Here is a 13,770-nt window from a genome sequence, read left to right as displayed (position 1 = left end):
AAACAGTCGGAATACCGTGACCTTGCCACGAATGCTGCCCTTACTTTAGCTAAGGAACAGCAGGGTCGGATATACGACGTCGGCGATAAGGCTGGGAAGTTGCTGGCCTGGTTGGACAGGAGAGAGATGGCTAGCCGTGTCGTACCCGAGATAATGGGGGATGACGGAGTTGTCGTCTCTGATCCCAGCGCCATTGCCGAGTCCTTTGCTGATTACTTCCGAGGCGTCTACACCTCTGTTTCCGACCGGTCTGAGATCGATTCGACAGCGCTTCTCTCGACAGTCGAACTTCCCTGTCTTTCGGACGAAGAGCGCGACGACTTGGACAGGGACATCTCTGTTGATGAGAGCGCCCTTGCGATCCGCTCATTGCGATCGGGCAAGGCACCTGGCCCTAACGGCATCCCGGTTGAGTTATATAAGATCAGGCCGGATGTGGTTTCTCCACACCTGCGTAACATGTTCCTGGAAGCGCGGGACGCCGGCCTACTTCCCTTAGACCAGAGGTTGGCCACCATTGTGGTCATCCATAAGGATGGGAAGCCGAGAGACTTGTGTCGCTCTTATCGTCCCATTTCTCTCCTTAATTCTGAGCCTAAGATCCTCGCCAAGCTACTCGCTAATCGACTGATTGGGGTTATTGGCGACTTAGTGCACCCGGACCAGTCGGGCTTTATTCCTCATCGCAACACTGCCCTTAACCTGCGTAGACTCCACGGTGCCCTGGCTAGGGCCCACACCCTGGAGGAGCCGGCAGTCCTTGCTTCCTTGGACGCCACGATGGCTTTTGACTCTCTCGAATGGAATTACCTCTGGGCGGTGTTGACGAAGCTCGGTTTTGGCCCGGGGTTTATTGACTGGGTGAAGCTCCTCTATGCTGACCCACTGGCTAACGTTGCCGTCAATGGCCGCATCTCGGCATCTTTTGCCCTTCATAGGGGCACCAGGCAGGGCTGCCCCTTGTCGCCTCTTTTGTTTGCGCTCGCTCTTGAGCAGCTTGCGGCTATGTTGCGCACGCACCCGGATCTGCATGGCATAAGCTGGGCCCCTGGTTTCGAGGACAGAATCTCTCTCTATGCCGATGACATTCTGCTCTACCTCACCTCCCCTTGCAAGTCACTCATTGTGGCATGCGATGTACTTAGACTTTTTGGCAGGTACTCTGGCCTCGTTATTAACTGGGCCAAGGCCTCCCTAGAGGCTGTAACATCCAGGTGGCCAGCCAGGGCTTTAAATACTTGGGGATTTATATCTCTGGTAATGCGAGGGTGAGGTACGACCACAACTTGCTTCCCCCTCTTCTGCGCCTCCGGCGTGACGTGGAGGGTTGGCGCAAGCTTCCACTCTCTCTACTTGGACGCGCGGCATTATTTAAGATGATGTCTTTGCCCAGGTTTCTGTACGCCCTGCAGAACACCCAAGATCCGGTCCCCGCCCGCTACTTTCGAGAGATTGAGAGCCTTCAATGTGCCTTGCTCTGGGACGGCCGTCCCCGCGTCGCTATCACGAAGCTCACACTTCCGTGGTACGACGGGGGTATTGCACTACCAGATGTGCGCAGGTACTACTGGGCCTCCCAATTGGCGGCTATCAATCATGGTTTCTACGGTCCGGAAAACAACCCCGGCTACGCCATGGATAAGTGGCTTTTAGGTGGCGGCAATTACTACAGGGCGCTGTACTCGAGGTCTCTGGATAGCCGGATGTCGGGTCCAACGAGAACTGCGGTCCACATCTGGCGGACGATCACCAAGGCGCAGGGCTGGCAGGGCAGGCTGACTAGATTCACCCCTTTGTATGACTCCGATATTTTGGGCAAACTATGGCACACCAAGGGATTTGATAAATGGGACCTCATAGGTATTTCCAGGGTGGACGATATGATCTCAAAGGGCGAGATTAAGACCTTCTCCCAGCTACAGGCTGAGTATCAGCTGGGCGGCACGGAGTCTTTCCGTTATGCCCAGCTGCGACTCGCGCTGCTCTCTGCTAAGCCGGCAGAAGGGGCGATTCCAGAAAGCTCCCCGCTTGAGGACAGGGTGTTGGACGGCCATATGCCTGACAGTGCCATCTCACTGTCGTATAAGAAACTAATTAATGTTCGCACTGACCTCCTCCTCGGTGTGCGGGATCAGTGGGTGCGTGATGGCCTGGAGATCGACGACGAGGATTGGCAGAGCGCTGTGACTTCCCCTAAGGAGGTCGCCATTTCCTCTCGTCTTCGGCTGTTGCAGTTCAAGATCTTGCACAGGGTGTACGTGACTGGCCCCCGGCTTGTGCATATGGGCTACTCGACCGATGGGCTCTGTCGCCGTGGCTGTGGCGCCTCTGCTACTTTTCTGCACATTCTTTGGGAATGCCCCATCATAGCTTCCTACTGGAGACGTGTGCACCGGATTATGGACGAGGTGACTGGGGTGGTGGCGACTGCGGAAGCTAGGAGATGTCTCCTCAACATCTGGGAGCCATCCGATCACAATGTGGCTCAGACGCAGTGGGTGACCCTTGGCAACATGGTGGCCAAACGCGATATTGCGCAGAAATGGGGGGCTCCGACGGCTCCCCTGGTGGTACAATGGAAAGCCAACATGGATTGGTGTATGTTTAGGGAAAAGACGGTCTATGTTGCCAGGGGTAAGCCCAAAAAGTGGTCGAAAGTGTGGGGAGCTTGGAATGCTTACAGGGGAGATATTTGCTTGCCCCCGGAACCTGTCTCTTTGGAGGAACATTTGTCACCATAACCTGTGACACCAACTGTGATACGTTATACTGCTGAATCCTGTTTCTTCTTCCCCCCCCCTTTATCCTGATCTATTCTCCTGTATTCGTGCTTATGTGCACGCTCTCCCCCTGCCCTGTTCCAACACCTCGAAGGCTTCTTCTACTCCATTGCCACTCTTTAACGCCCTTGGCGTTTTCTTCTTTTCCTTGTTCCATGTTCCCTCTATGACATAAAATATAAAAACAACCTTCATTGTACTGTTTCAATTGTTCTTGCACTATTGCTCTCCTGATTCACCGTGCTGCCTTGCCTCCGGGATGTTAGGCTGAATAGCTGTGTGCACTTTTTCAATAAAGGTTTTAAAAAATTTTAAAAACCAAAAAAAAACATCTTTTGGGCAGCTGTAAGGGACCTTCATTCCATGGGCCAGACATCGATGCCGATTAGCTGTAATATCTCTAGTGATGCGTGGGTTGACCATTTTTCAGGAATTTATGCCCCACCGCCCCCAAGTGAGGCAACCTTTACTCCAGGTAGCCTGGTACCTAAAGAAATAAGTATTTTAGAAGTTGTAGAAGCCATCAATCAGAGCCTAGGTAATAAGGCGCTGGGTCCTGATGGGCTCCCTATTGACCTAATTAAGTGGAATCCGGATTTCGGGACCCCTTTGCTTTTGAATGTTTTTAATAATTTAACTGCGACAAAATTACCCGACACTTGGGCTAGAAGTATAATAGTCCCGATTTTTAGGAAGGGAGATAGATCCCTCCCGTGCAACTACAGACCTATTTCCCTAATAGGCAATACCCTCAAAATCTTAGGAAGAGTCTTGTACAATAAAATTTTGGGATGGACAGAAGCGAATGCTATCTTAGATCCATGCCAGCTGGGCTTTGGGGTAAGGTTGGAACTATCGAACAATGTCTCAACCCAAATCTAATTGTCGGGAAATATACTATTGCACGAAGGTCCCCCATCTATATGGCTTTCATGGATTTGTCCACATCTTTTGACCTAGTGAATAGGTCAAAGCTGTGGGCAATCCTTTTGGCAGGAGGGCTGGACGGGACATTGGTAAATTTCTTAGCGTATTTACATAGAGATCTTCAGGCCCAAGTAAGGCTTGACATGCGAGGTGAGGTTTCCGGGACTATTGATGTAGGCAGGGGGGTCAGACAAGGTTGCATGTTGGCCCCCCTGCTTTTTATCATATATATTAACGGGTTGAATAGCTCTTTGAAAAGGGCTACTCAAGATGTCCCATACATTAATGAGAAGCCCATCCCCGTGCTCCTTTACGCAGATGATGCAGTCCTTATAGGTCGCACTCCAAATTCCCTACGTCTCCTTGTCCAAAATTTTAACAATAATATGAAGGAGTTGGATCTGCGGGTACATTTTAAGAAATCTTTCTTAATGTGCAGTGGGCCAGGGAAGCGTGCGATAGGCTTGATCACAATAGATAGTGAAAAATTGACCTCTGTAAGATCTTTTGTTTACCAAGGGCTGCCCTTTGCTGTGAACGGCTCCTGATGTGATCATTTAGCCCACACTAGGAGCAAGTTCTCAAAGGCTACCAATTCGATCTTGAGCCTTCCTGCCCAAAGACAACTGGGGCTCTTTTAGCAGTTCAGAAAATATACAAACTTCAGTGCACTCCGGTGGCCACATATGGTGCCTGTAAGAAATGGGGTTACCAAATCTCCAGGGGGTAGCATGGAACCAAGCGGGCAGGCCAAACTTCGGAGGACATGTGAAGCACTCACGCAGTACCCACAGTCAACACACCAGGCACACCACAAAAGAGGCAGGACACCAGTTTGAGTTGGAAAATTAAGAAGTTTAGTATCTCCAACCTGCAAGGCAAAAACGCATCAACAGTGGTATCATAACACGGCGCCAACTGGCACCAGAGCCAATTGTATCAAGGGGGGATTATTTACATGGGAAGTAAGGGCTGGGTCTGTAGGTCCATAGCTGAAAATAAAGAAGAATGTTTACATTGTCATTAAACCTGGGGTCACAATGGCGGGGCCAACTCAAGCTCTCATCCTTAGCAGTTTAACTCCAACCCAACCCCTGTAAAGGAAAACTTTAGGGCATCACAGTAAATCCCAACAGACAGGAACACCTGTAATAATCAGCAATGGGATATAACCAGGGGCCTGGAATGACACGTCAGGTCAGCACCGGGGCAGGACACCTGCATTGGCGTCTCCTGTGAGCAGAACCAAAATCTCCTAACATTAACATCAGGTAGGGGCCATACTTCTGGACCAGGAACACCTGTAATAAAACAGCAAGGCTTCCTCTACCATAAACCTAGGGGTATCAAACATCAGGCGGAGCAGGCCTAACTCAAGGGGCAGAAACCCATCAATATACATTGGCATCCGTCCTTAGCCACCAGACATCCCCAATCCTGGGCAGGGGACGCAGTACGCTAGGCACCCTGCTTTAGCCTAATGCTTGGCCCTAACTTGGGATGTCAGGCAGGTAGCAGTCACATAAACACTAGGCCCGAATCACATTGAACCTGGTGGGGGCATTTATGCATTTCCCATGTGCCTGACTCTAGGCCTGTGAATTCTCAACATAGGGCAATCCCTTCCCCGGGGCATAGACATGCAGTAGGGACATCCACAATTCCTGGGGGGATCCCTGGGGCAGGGGACGTATCGGGGCAGAAGTCACGACCCTTCCTCTAGCCAGGGATTCACTCTACCCACTGTCTGTCACTCAGCACTTAAGGCGGGCTCCTGCCCAGTTCAGTCGCCCTGTCGGGGGGGGGGGGGTCACCAGGTTCCAGCAACAGCCTCCCAAGAGAGGGGGAGGGGGGCGAGCACCGACCATGTGCCCCGTTGGCCTCTCCACTCCCCACACAGTCTTAATGAAGGCCCCACTCACCGGCAGTCCAGAGGATGACTCCTCGTCCCCTGCAGGGCTCACTCTCCTCCGTGGCTGGTGCAGGGGCTTTCCTGACCAACCGGGAGCCGTGTGGGACACTTGCAGCACCTTCTCGCTGCTTCCGGTTTCACCCGGCCCCTCCTATCTCATGGGGACCCGGGGCTTCAAGGCGGAGGGGGCAGGCACCGGCAATGTGCCTCGAGGTCCCCCTTCGCGCAGCACTCTCTGATGGAGCTCTTCTCAGACCCGAGGGCTCTCTTCAGCTTTGAGTCGGAGGGGGGCAGGCACCGGCAATGTGCCTCGAGGACCCCCTTCCCCTCCGGCTCTGGCCACAACACTCGGGCTCTCCCTCACTGCGGCGTCACCCGGGCCCCTCCTCCTCACGGGGGCCCAGGGGGGGGGGGGGGGGGGGGAGTTCAACACGGCCTCTGGACGGCCCGATTGGGGCTCCCTCGTCCTCACGGGAGCCCCGCAGTCTCTCTGCTCCTCCGGCCGCATCTGGTCGGGAGGCGGGGCTGGCACCGACAGTGTGCCCCGGCCCCGCCTAACTCACCGGCCCCTCACTCTGGGGCACAGACCGGCTGGGTGGCCTCCCGCTCCGGTCACTCCCAATCGGGGCTCCCCCTTGACCACGGGGGACCCGCACCGACACTTCACCTGGGTCACCCTCCCTCACGTGGACCCAGGGCTTCGGCTCTGCTTCTTCCTGCCTTCCTAGCCGCCCGGGCTGGCAGCCAATCCCTGAGCGGCGTTGGCGGGGGTGAGCCGATGACGCGGCCGAGCGCCCCCGTCACATGACGGGGTGAGGAAGGCTTCAGGGCCTAGCGCGGCCCTCTCTCCACTTCGGCGGCCCTCTCCTGGCACCGGGGGCCGCCAAGACGATGCCGAACACGGCGGGGGTCTCCTTGGCAGCGCCGGGCTGCGGCGGTGACGACGGCAACAATAAGGGGTAGGCTCCCTTCTATTTAATTATTTATATCGGCAAAAGCGCGCCTCCACAAACGGCGCTATTCACAGGCTGCCACAGTCTCCTCAGTAAACGGCGCTATTCACAGCGCACCTCTCCTCCCTCGCTGCTCACACAGCTCTCAGCTCTTCCGGGCACAGCGCTACCGGAGGCAGGTTGGCACCTCACAACTTATGGTGCTCAGGGCTTCACAGTGCTTCGGGGCCTCACACACTTCAGCCACACAGTCACGAGGGCACAGTGCTTTAGCCTGCCACAGTTCCTTGGGGGCACAATCTTCCCCGGGCAGCTCCTCTCGACCCAGCACTTCCACAGGGGCCACAACTTCCTTGGGGGCATCAACCTCCCCAGAATAGCTCTTGATAGGCAAAACCTCACAAGAGCAACAGTTCCTCCAGGCAGCCCAGGGACACACTCCTCACCTCCTGGGGCTTCTGTTGCGCTGCGCTGGCGCAGTTCCAGGTCCAAACAGCGTCAGTGTCCTAGGTAGGGGCCCACCCTTATCAGGGGCCCGTGGGGACAGCAGAGGGGGGGTTCTAGGGGTGCAGGGCCCAGCTCACAGGCCCATGTGGCGGTAGCACCTCGCAGCAGGTCCCCTCTCTTTCTTGTCCCAGCTCTGACTGACTCTCTGGTGGCACATCCCCCTTACTTATACCCTCCTCCCAGGCAGTGCCAGAATCTTCTAGAATGTTGGCAAAGCTGGTCTAAACTGGCTCAAGGGGAGGGGGTGAGCACCCTGGGTGCCAGGCTTTCCCTCCAAAAGCTAGGGGTGTCTGGGTAATATTATCTAGACCGCTGACCTATGCCAGTCCAGTGGCAAAACCCATGGCCATGGCATCCATTTTAAACACAGTACATTTTAGTCAGGTGCATTTCTAAAATGGGGAACTTTACAAGTGCTCACACCATTACATAGCATTACAATTTTAACAAGGTGTCTCACACCACTCATGGCCTATACAGGTTTAATCCCATGGGGGAGACATCCTAGAAAAGGGGGTCAAAAGCGAAACATTTTGGGGAAAAAGGCCAAGTCCAACAGTGCCGAGATCTGGGGAACAGTTAATTCTTTAGTTATCCAGCAGGAAGAAAATAGGTTTTGCAGGAAATTACTGAGCACCCCAATATCAACCCCTCAATATATATGTCATAAGGAGCTCAATTTTAATGTTATAACTGATTTTATTTGTGCCCGACCAGCCCTTTTCTGGGTATCAGTGTGGAGGAACAAAGCGGCATCCCTGACACAGCAGATTATCATGGATTGCTTACATTGTGACAAAGGTTTGGAAATCCCATGGCTAAGAGGCGTGCTTCAAAGTTTGCGCAGTGTAAAAAGAGAAAATCTTTTCCTGGACCCCATATTAGCAGAATCAGTTCTAAAGAAGGAACTGTGGAATGCTTTATATTCCCTTTATAACAACGAGCGGGATGCTGTGGAGTCTAGGAAAATAATTGTGCGCAACTATATCGTCATTGAACAGCACTGTTATCCGCTTCATATGTATCTGACCTTAGCCATGAGTCGTTGGGAAAGGAGCCTTTTGTTCAGATTAAGAGCTGGCACAATTCGATTTGCACTTTGTTTTCCACAGGGCCATAGCCCACATTTTAACCAAAATGTGTGCCCTTGTGATGGGAGGAGTGAGAAATCTATTACGCACTTTATATTCTAATGTAAATATTATTGTAAATACTCTAAGCAGTTTTTTTATCCATATTTTAAAAAGAGAAGACCAATTGCACTGGATGTAGCGTATCGGTGCATATTAGATTTAGATTGATTTTCCTCACTGGCACTTTTCTTAAGACTGCGATCAGGGCACATAGGTCTATGATGGATCCCTGATTATATGTGATATAACTTGAGATTTGTTTTAACCATTTTATGTTAAAATGATGGCTTGTTTCTGTACTAGGCACTTTGGATATATGAATATGATTTTTAATCTTTGTATCAATTGTTCTGAAGTATTTATGTTTTTGTGCTTTTATGGGTACTATTGTATCCAAATAGATTGAACTGAACTGAACTGATATCACCCATAACCTTCATCTACATTCAACGTCTGTGCACAAAGTTTATGTGCCATTGGGTCTCGTTGTGCCAAACACCTGCTAAGTTATGTATTGGGTTGTAACTAGGAGGGGAACTTGGCAAAACTACCTAGGTTCCCACGTAAAGCCAGATCAACTAAATTCACGCAAAGTAGCACAACCTTGCATGACATTCTAGCGGCGAAGAAAAAACTGGTGCAAGCAAGGCACATAAGGTAAAACATGTGTTAATGAAAATTACTCATATTGAGCAAGGAGCGGTGGTGTGTGCAAAGAAATTTGTACTGAAAAGTGTACCTCAGGTACAAAACTCAAGCAAGATACTGCTCACTTGACTTTGCACCATGGTGCAAGGCTAAATTGAGTTTAGCATCATGCAAATCAGTTTGTTAAGCATGGCTAACATGCTGTCCCACTATATTTGCCATTCGCTGAAGTCTCCTGATTTTTGGAGGAAAATTGCTTGACTTGATTCTATACCAATTTAGGCCTACGTCTTTATGATGTTACCCAATAATTGATTGTTCTGTAGCTTTCAAAGGTTTGCATTTGATTCTTATATAGACTTTTTGCTTCAGTTTTTGCAGGGAAAATGTTTTCTGCCTCTTTATTACTCTACATCCTTAACAAGAAATGTCTTAAGAAAATCCAGGTGTTCTCCGTATGAGAATTGCAAACATTGAAAGTATGCAATAAATTGTTTCAATGTGCCACATACACACACTTCTTTGACAGTCACACAGTCGTGCTCTGGACAGAGGGTACATTTCAGTAGTGACATGACATGGCCGCTACCAGGATGACCACTTCATTATGCTGTGTTGAGCTAGAGTGGTAGAGCATCATTCTAAACTCTACTTCTGACCCATGGTAACTGTATATATCTTCTGCACAGCCTATTGCCAAACCAATTGTACATATCATACAATTGTCCCATTTTCTTAGATGATTCAAAATGCTTGGCTTGATTGAATGCTGGCACTCTCTGCCTTCTCTTTCTGTTTGATGAAATATGGGTATAATATTGCAACATTTTGCTGGGCTACATTTGACATAGTCAGGCCTTGATTGCATCTCCAGAGAAGGTATATGTGTGTTAGTTTTGTAGCCATGACAACTGCAAGGCCCCCCTGTGTAAATAGGTAGCCGGACTAACCTGTCCTCCATAGAGAACCTGGAACCACTTCTTCCAAATTTTCTGTGCACCCACGGCTTCAAGCCAGGACCGATTTAAAGGCAAATTAATCCATTAACTGCGTAAAGACATTTCGGTTCACAGAGCAGCTTAATGGCAGTCCCTTCTTTCACTGATTCATATTATTATTATTATCATCAACCTTCCTATTTAACTGTAAAGTCTGTGAAATTTGCTCTTTGTACAGTAACAGTTTCGGGCATCTGATGTAGAAATCGAATCTGCTGTATCATATTCTCGTTTCAGGTCCCAGTCTACCCAAAAACCAGTTCATTGTGGCCATCAACTGGAAAGGTGTAAGTTTCCTTGATGAGTCTGAGAAGAAACTCCTGAATTTGACCTTTCCAGAAATTGTGGGAGTTCACACCAAAAGGTTAGTTCGAAGATCGGTACGTTTTAAGGTAAGTCCATGTCCATAAAGCATGGCAAGAAGTGCCCCGAAACAGAACACAGGCGCGCAGTGTGCAACATGGTGCTAAAAACACAGTACCTCAGTGCAAAAATACTCCATTTGTTTCAGCAGAGGAGACTGCTATTTTGAGACAGCAAAAATCAGAATTCGTATTTTGTCTACAAAGGACAAAATATGAACAGTGATTTTTCCTATCACAAAACAATACTACAGACACAAAATCAAATGGAGCGCATGGCAGAGCTATTGTTATGGTCTGGCTTCACAGCTCAGCTGGCGCCAGACAATTTTGGGATCATTACTAGAGAGGATCTTTGGCTCCTCCTACATGATGGGAGCCAGGAGTACATGTTTTGATTGGGTAGAAGTTGTGTGCTGCCACAAAAAAAGCTTTTGCCCTCCAGGCACTGTGATCAGTTTGTTTATTTATCCAGCTGCCTAAGCGTGGGCTTTCGGGGTCACACACTTGACACTGACTTTCTATGAAAGTATCTTAGATAATTTATGTTGTTTTTCTCTGGCAGCGGTACAGATGGGAGGAGTGCAGTCATGGATTTTTAGATCTGGTTTGCCAATGCAACTGACACTGGACCTTTTAACCTACACCAATCTTATTCTACAGTTCTTTGCTTAAACACCAACACAAACCTATTCTCATTATATTTACTTGTAATGAGTCATATTGCCATGCAACATTCCTTTAAAGCTAGACCAGTAGACATTGCCAATGCTTGTCCACTCAATGCAGTGCTAAATAGCACCGCTGGGACAGGTTATGTGATTTGACCTGATCATACTGCTTTTGATTTTCATGGCTCCAAGAACCTTCTAAAAGAGACTGTATTTTAGGTGCGTCTCTCCGAATACTCATGTTGTTTCTACTTGCTAGGGCTGTAAAGGCATTCGGGCAGACCTTCACACTCAGCACCCTGCAGGGGGAGGAGTATGTGCTGACATCTCCACACAGTGTGGACATCTCCGAGCTGCTGCTCTTGTTTCTGACTGGACTCAAGCAGAGGTCACAGTATGCTGTTGCGATGCAGGACAGTGGAAAGCAAGGTAACTATTGAAGGCATAGAGATGAAACGTGAAATATTATGAAGAAAGGTATGTAATAATGGGAAAGGGAAAGAGATTACTCCCATTACCACCACCTCATTCTGTTCAAGATTGACACAATTGCTAGCCTCCAACCTATTTGTGTTGTCAAACCTAAACTATTAACCAGAAACATCAAAGAAATACCTCTATCCGAACTTAAAGCCAAGATTCATCCCCATCTTCAACTCCATCCCTCATCATGGACGGCAGTTGACCTCACTTCTCACTTCAACTCAAGAATGACAGAGGTCTTAGACCAAGTAGCTCCTCTCAAACTCAAACAACTGAGGAGAATCAAATCAAAACCCTGGTTTAACATGGAGCTCAATGATGAACGGCGCCAACTCATACAAACTGAAAGGTCTTGGAGACAAAACCCCTCGTCCTTGCACCTAACACATCTTATATCTGCTCGACGGTCATACAAAAACACATCTTCAGCGAAAAGACATCTTTTTTCCGCAGCCAACTAGATCGGGTGAAAAACAGACCACGAGAACTCTTCAAAATTGTTAAAAGTCAAACTAACTGCACTCCCTCTCAAGAAATCGAAGCCACCAATGAGCGATGTGAAGAAATTGCCACCTTCTTCACCAATAAAGTCTCTAAAATTGATCAATCCTTTTTACAAACTGCTAACCCCCCTTCCCCCTTAACCTCCCCTCCTTCAACCTCCCTGTTCCACTCGGAAAGAGCTCTTAACAAGGACAACCAGACCTACCTCCAGCTAAAAAACAATTCGCATTGGTCTGACTTTGATCTACTGTCGGTAAACGAGGTCTTCAAGATAATTTCCAATCTAAAACCTTCCACCCATACCATGGACCCCCTCCCTTCCACAGTCATAAAAGAACTCAACCACACGATCTCCCCTTTCTGGACAAAAATCATCAATGCCTCTCTCACCTCAGGCTGTGTCCCAGACTCCCTTCAACTAGGACAAATCACACCCATGCTCAAGAAACCTGGGGCTGACCCTAATGATCTTAACAACCTCAGACCTATGTCTAACCTCCCATTCCTTGCAAAAACATCGGAGAAATGTGTTCTCCTCCAACTCAATAATCATATTGATAAGTTCAACCGCCTTGATACCTTTCAATCTAGTTTCAGAAAAGGCTGTAGCCCGGAAACAGCTATGCTCAACGTCGCCTACGACATTCAGAAGGCCCTAGATGAAGGTGATGCCTGCCTACTCATCCTTATTGACCTATCTGCGGCATTCAACACAGTAAACCAACCAGCCCTTTTGGAGACCCTGTCAAAACGGGCCTGCATTAATGGCACAGTACTAAAATGGTTCACCTCCTTCCTTCAACACCGCTCGCAACAAATTAAAATTAACTCCTGTCTCTCAAAGCCAACTAAAGTCACACTTGGGGTCCCGCGAATCTTGATCCTCTCGCCGTCCCTCTTCAGTCTCTTCATGGAGCCCCTTACAATCATATTGAAAAAAGCCGGAGTGAATTACCACCTTTACGCGGACGACACCCAAATCTATTTCCGGATCAAATCTCCCAGCGACATCCAACTCCTCAATACCACCCTAACCGAGATACAAACTTGGTTCTACGTTAACCACTTAAAGCTCAACCCATACAAAATGGAACTAATCCTATTCTCTCCAAAAAGTAACCATTGTCCAATCCAAGAGTGGCTGAAGAATCTGGTTGCCCTAAACTGCCCCCTTGCCCTATCCGACTCAGTTAAGTCTCTAGGCATCACTCTTGACAAGAACTTATCAATGGAGGCTCACATCAAAAACTCTGCAAAAAGTGCTCTCTTCTCTCTAAAACGCCTCAAGAAACTGAAACCTTTTCTACCCCACAATGACCTCAAGACAGTAGTCCAATACCTAGTTCTCTCTAAAATCGACTACTAGAACGCCATCCTTACAGGTACTCCAAAAGCTCACCTTGCCCCTCTAGTAGCAGTGCTGAACATGTCCACTCGACTCGTATCTGGAGTAAAAAGATTTGAACACATCACTCCAGCTCTCAACTGCATCAAATGGCTTCCCATGGAAGGGAGATGTATTTATAAATTGGCCTGCATCACAAACAAAGCCCTTCACTCTCCTGACCCTAACTCCTTAAATAACAAACTGAGTAGAGCAGGTCAATCCAGAACACTAAGAAGCTCCAACTTACTCCTTCTTATTCCTCCGAAATTGAAAAAGAAAACCACCCAATACCGATCGTTTTCTAGCAACGCTCCCAGGATATGGAACGTTCTCCCTGGAGTCCTCAGATGCAACCCCTCCTTCTCCTATTTCAAAAGGGACCTGAAACTCCATCTCCTGAACAAATACTTTCATGACCAACGTCAAGTAACCTAGTCTTCTTTATCCAAGTTGTCTCCTCTCTCTCTAGACATTCAAGAAGAGTGGGTGACCGGACTGTGTCACT

General features: G+C 48.8%; 1 protein-coding gene across 1 annotated transcript in view; it reads left to right on the top strand.

The window, feature by feature from the left end:
* The window catches only part of LOC147683395 (unconventional myosin-VIIb-like), a 1,214,266-nt gene that overhangs the window by 913,703 nt on the left and 286,793 nt on the right, over positions 1-13,770 (top strand). The window contains exons 33-34 of the mRNA XM_086943813.1: positions 10,096-10,222; positions 11,151-11,320. Of these exons, the coding sequence (XP_086799939.1) occupies positions 10,096-10,222; positions 11,151-11,320 (297 nt within the window). The remainder of the gene's footprint in view (positions 1-10,095; positions 10,223-11,150; positions 11,321-13,770) is intronic.

Source organism: Lissotriton vulgaris, chromosome 11 (assembly GCF_964263255.1).
Source record: "Lissotriton vulgaris chromosome 11, aLisVul1.2, whole genome shotgun sequence".
In the NCBI taxonomy this organism is placed as follows: Eukaryota; Metazoa; Chordata; class Amphibia; order Caudata; family Salamandridae; genus Lissotriton; species Lissotriton vulgaris.
This window is presented reverse-complemented; position numbering and strand designations above follow the sequence as displayed.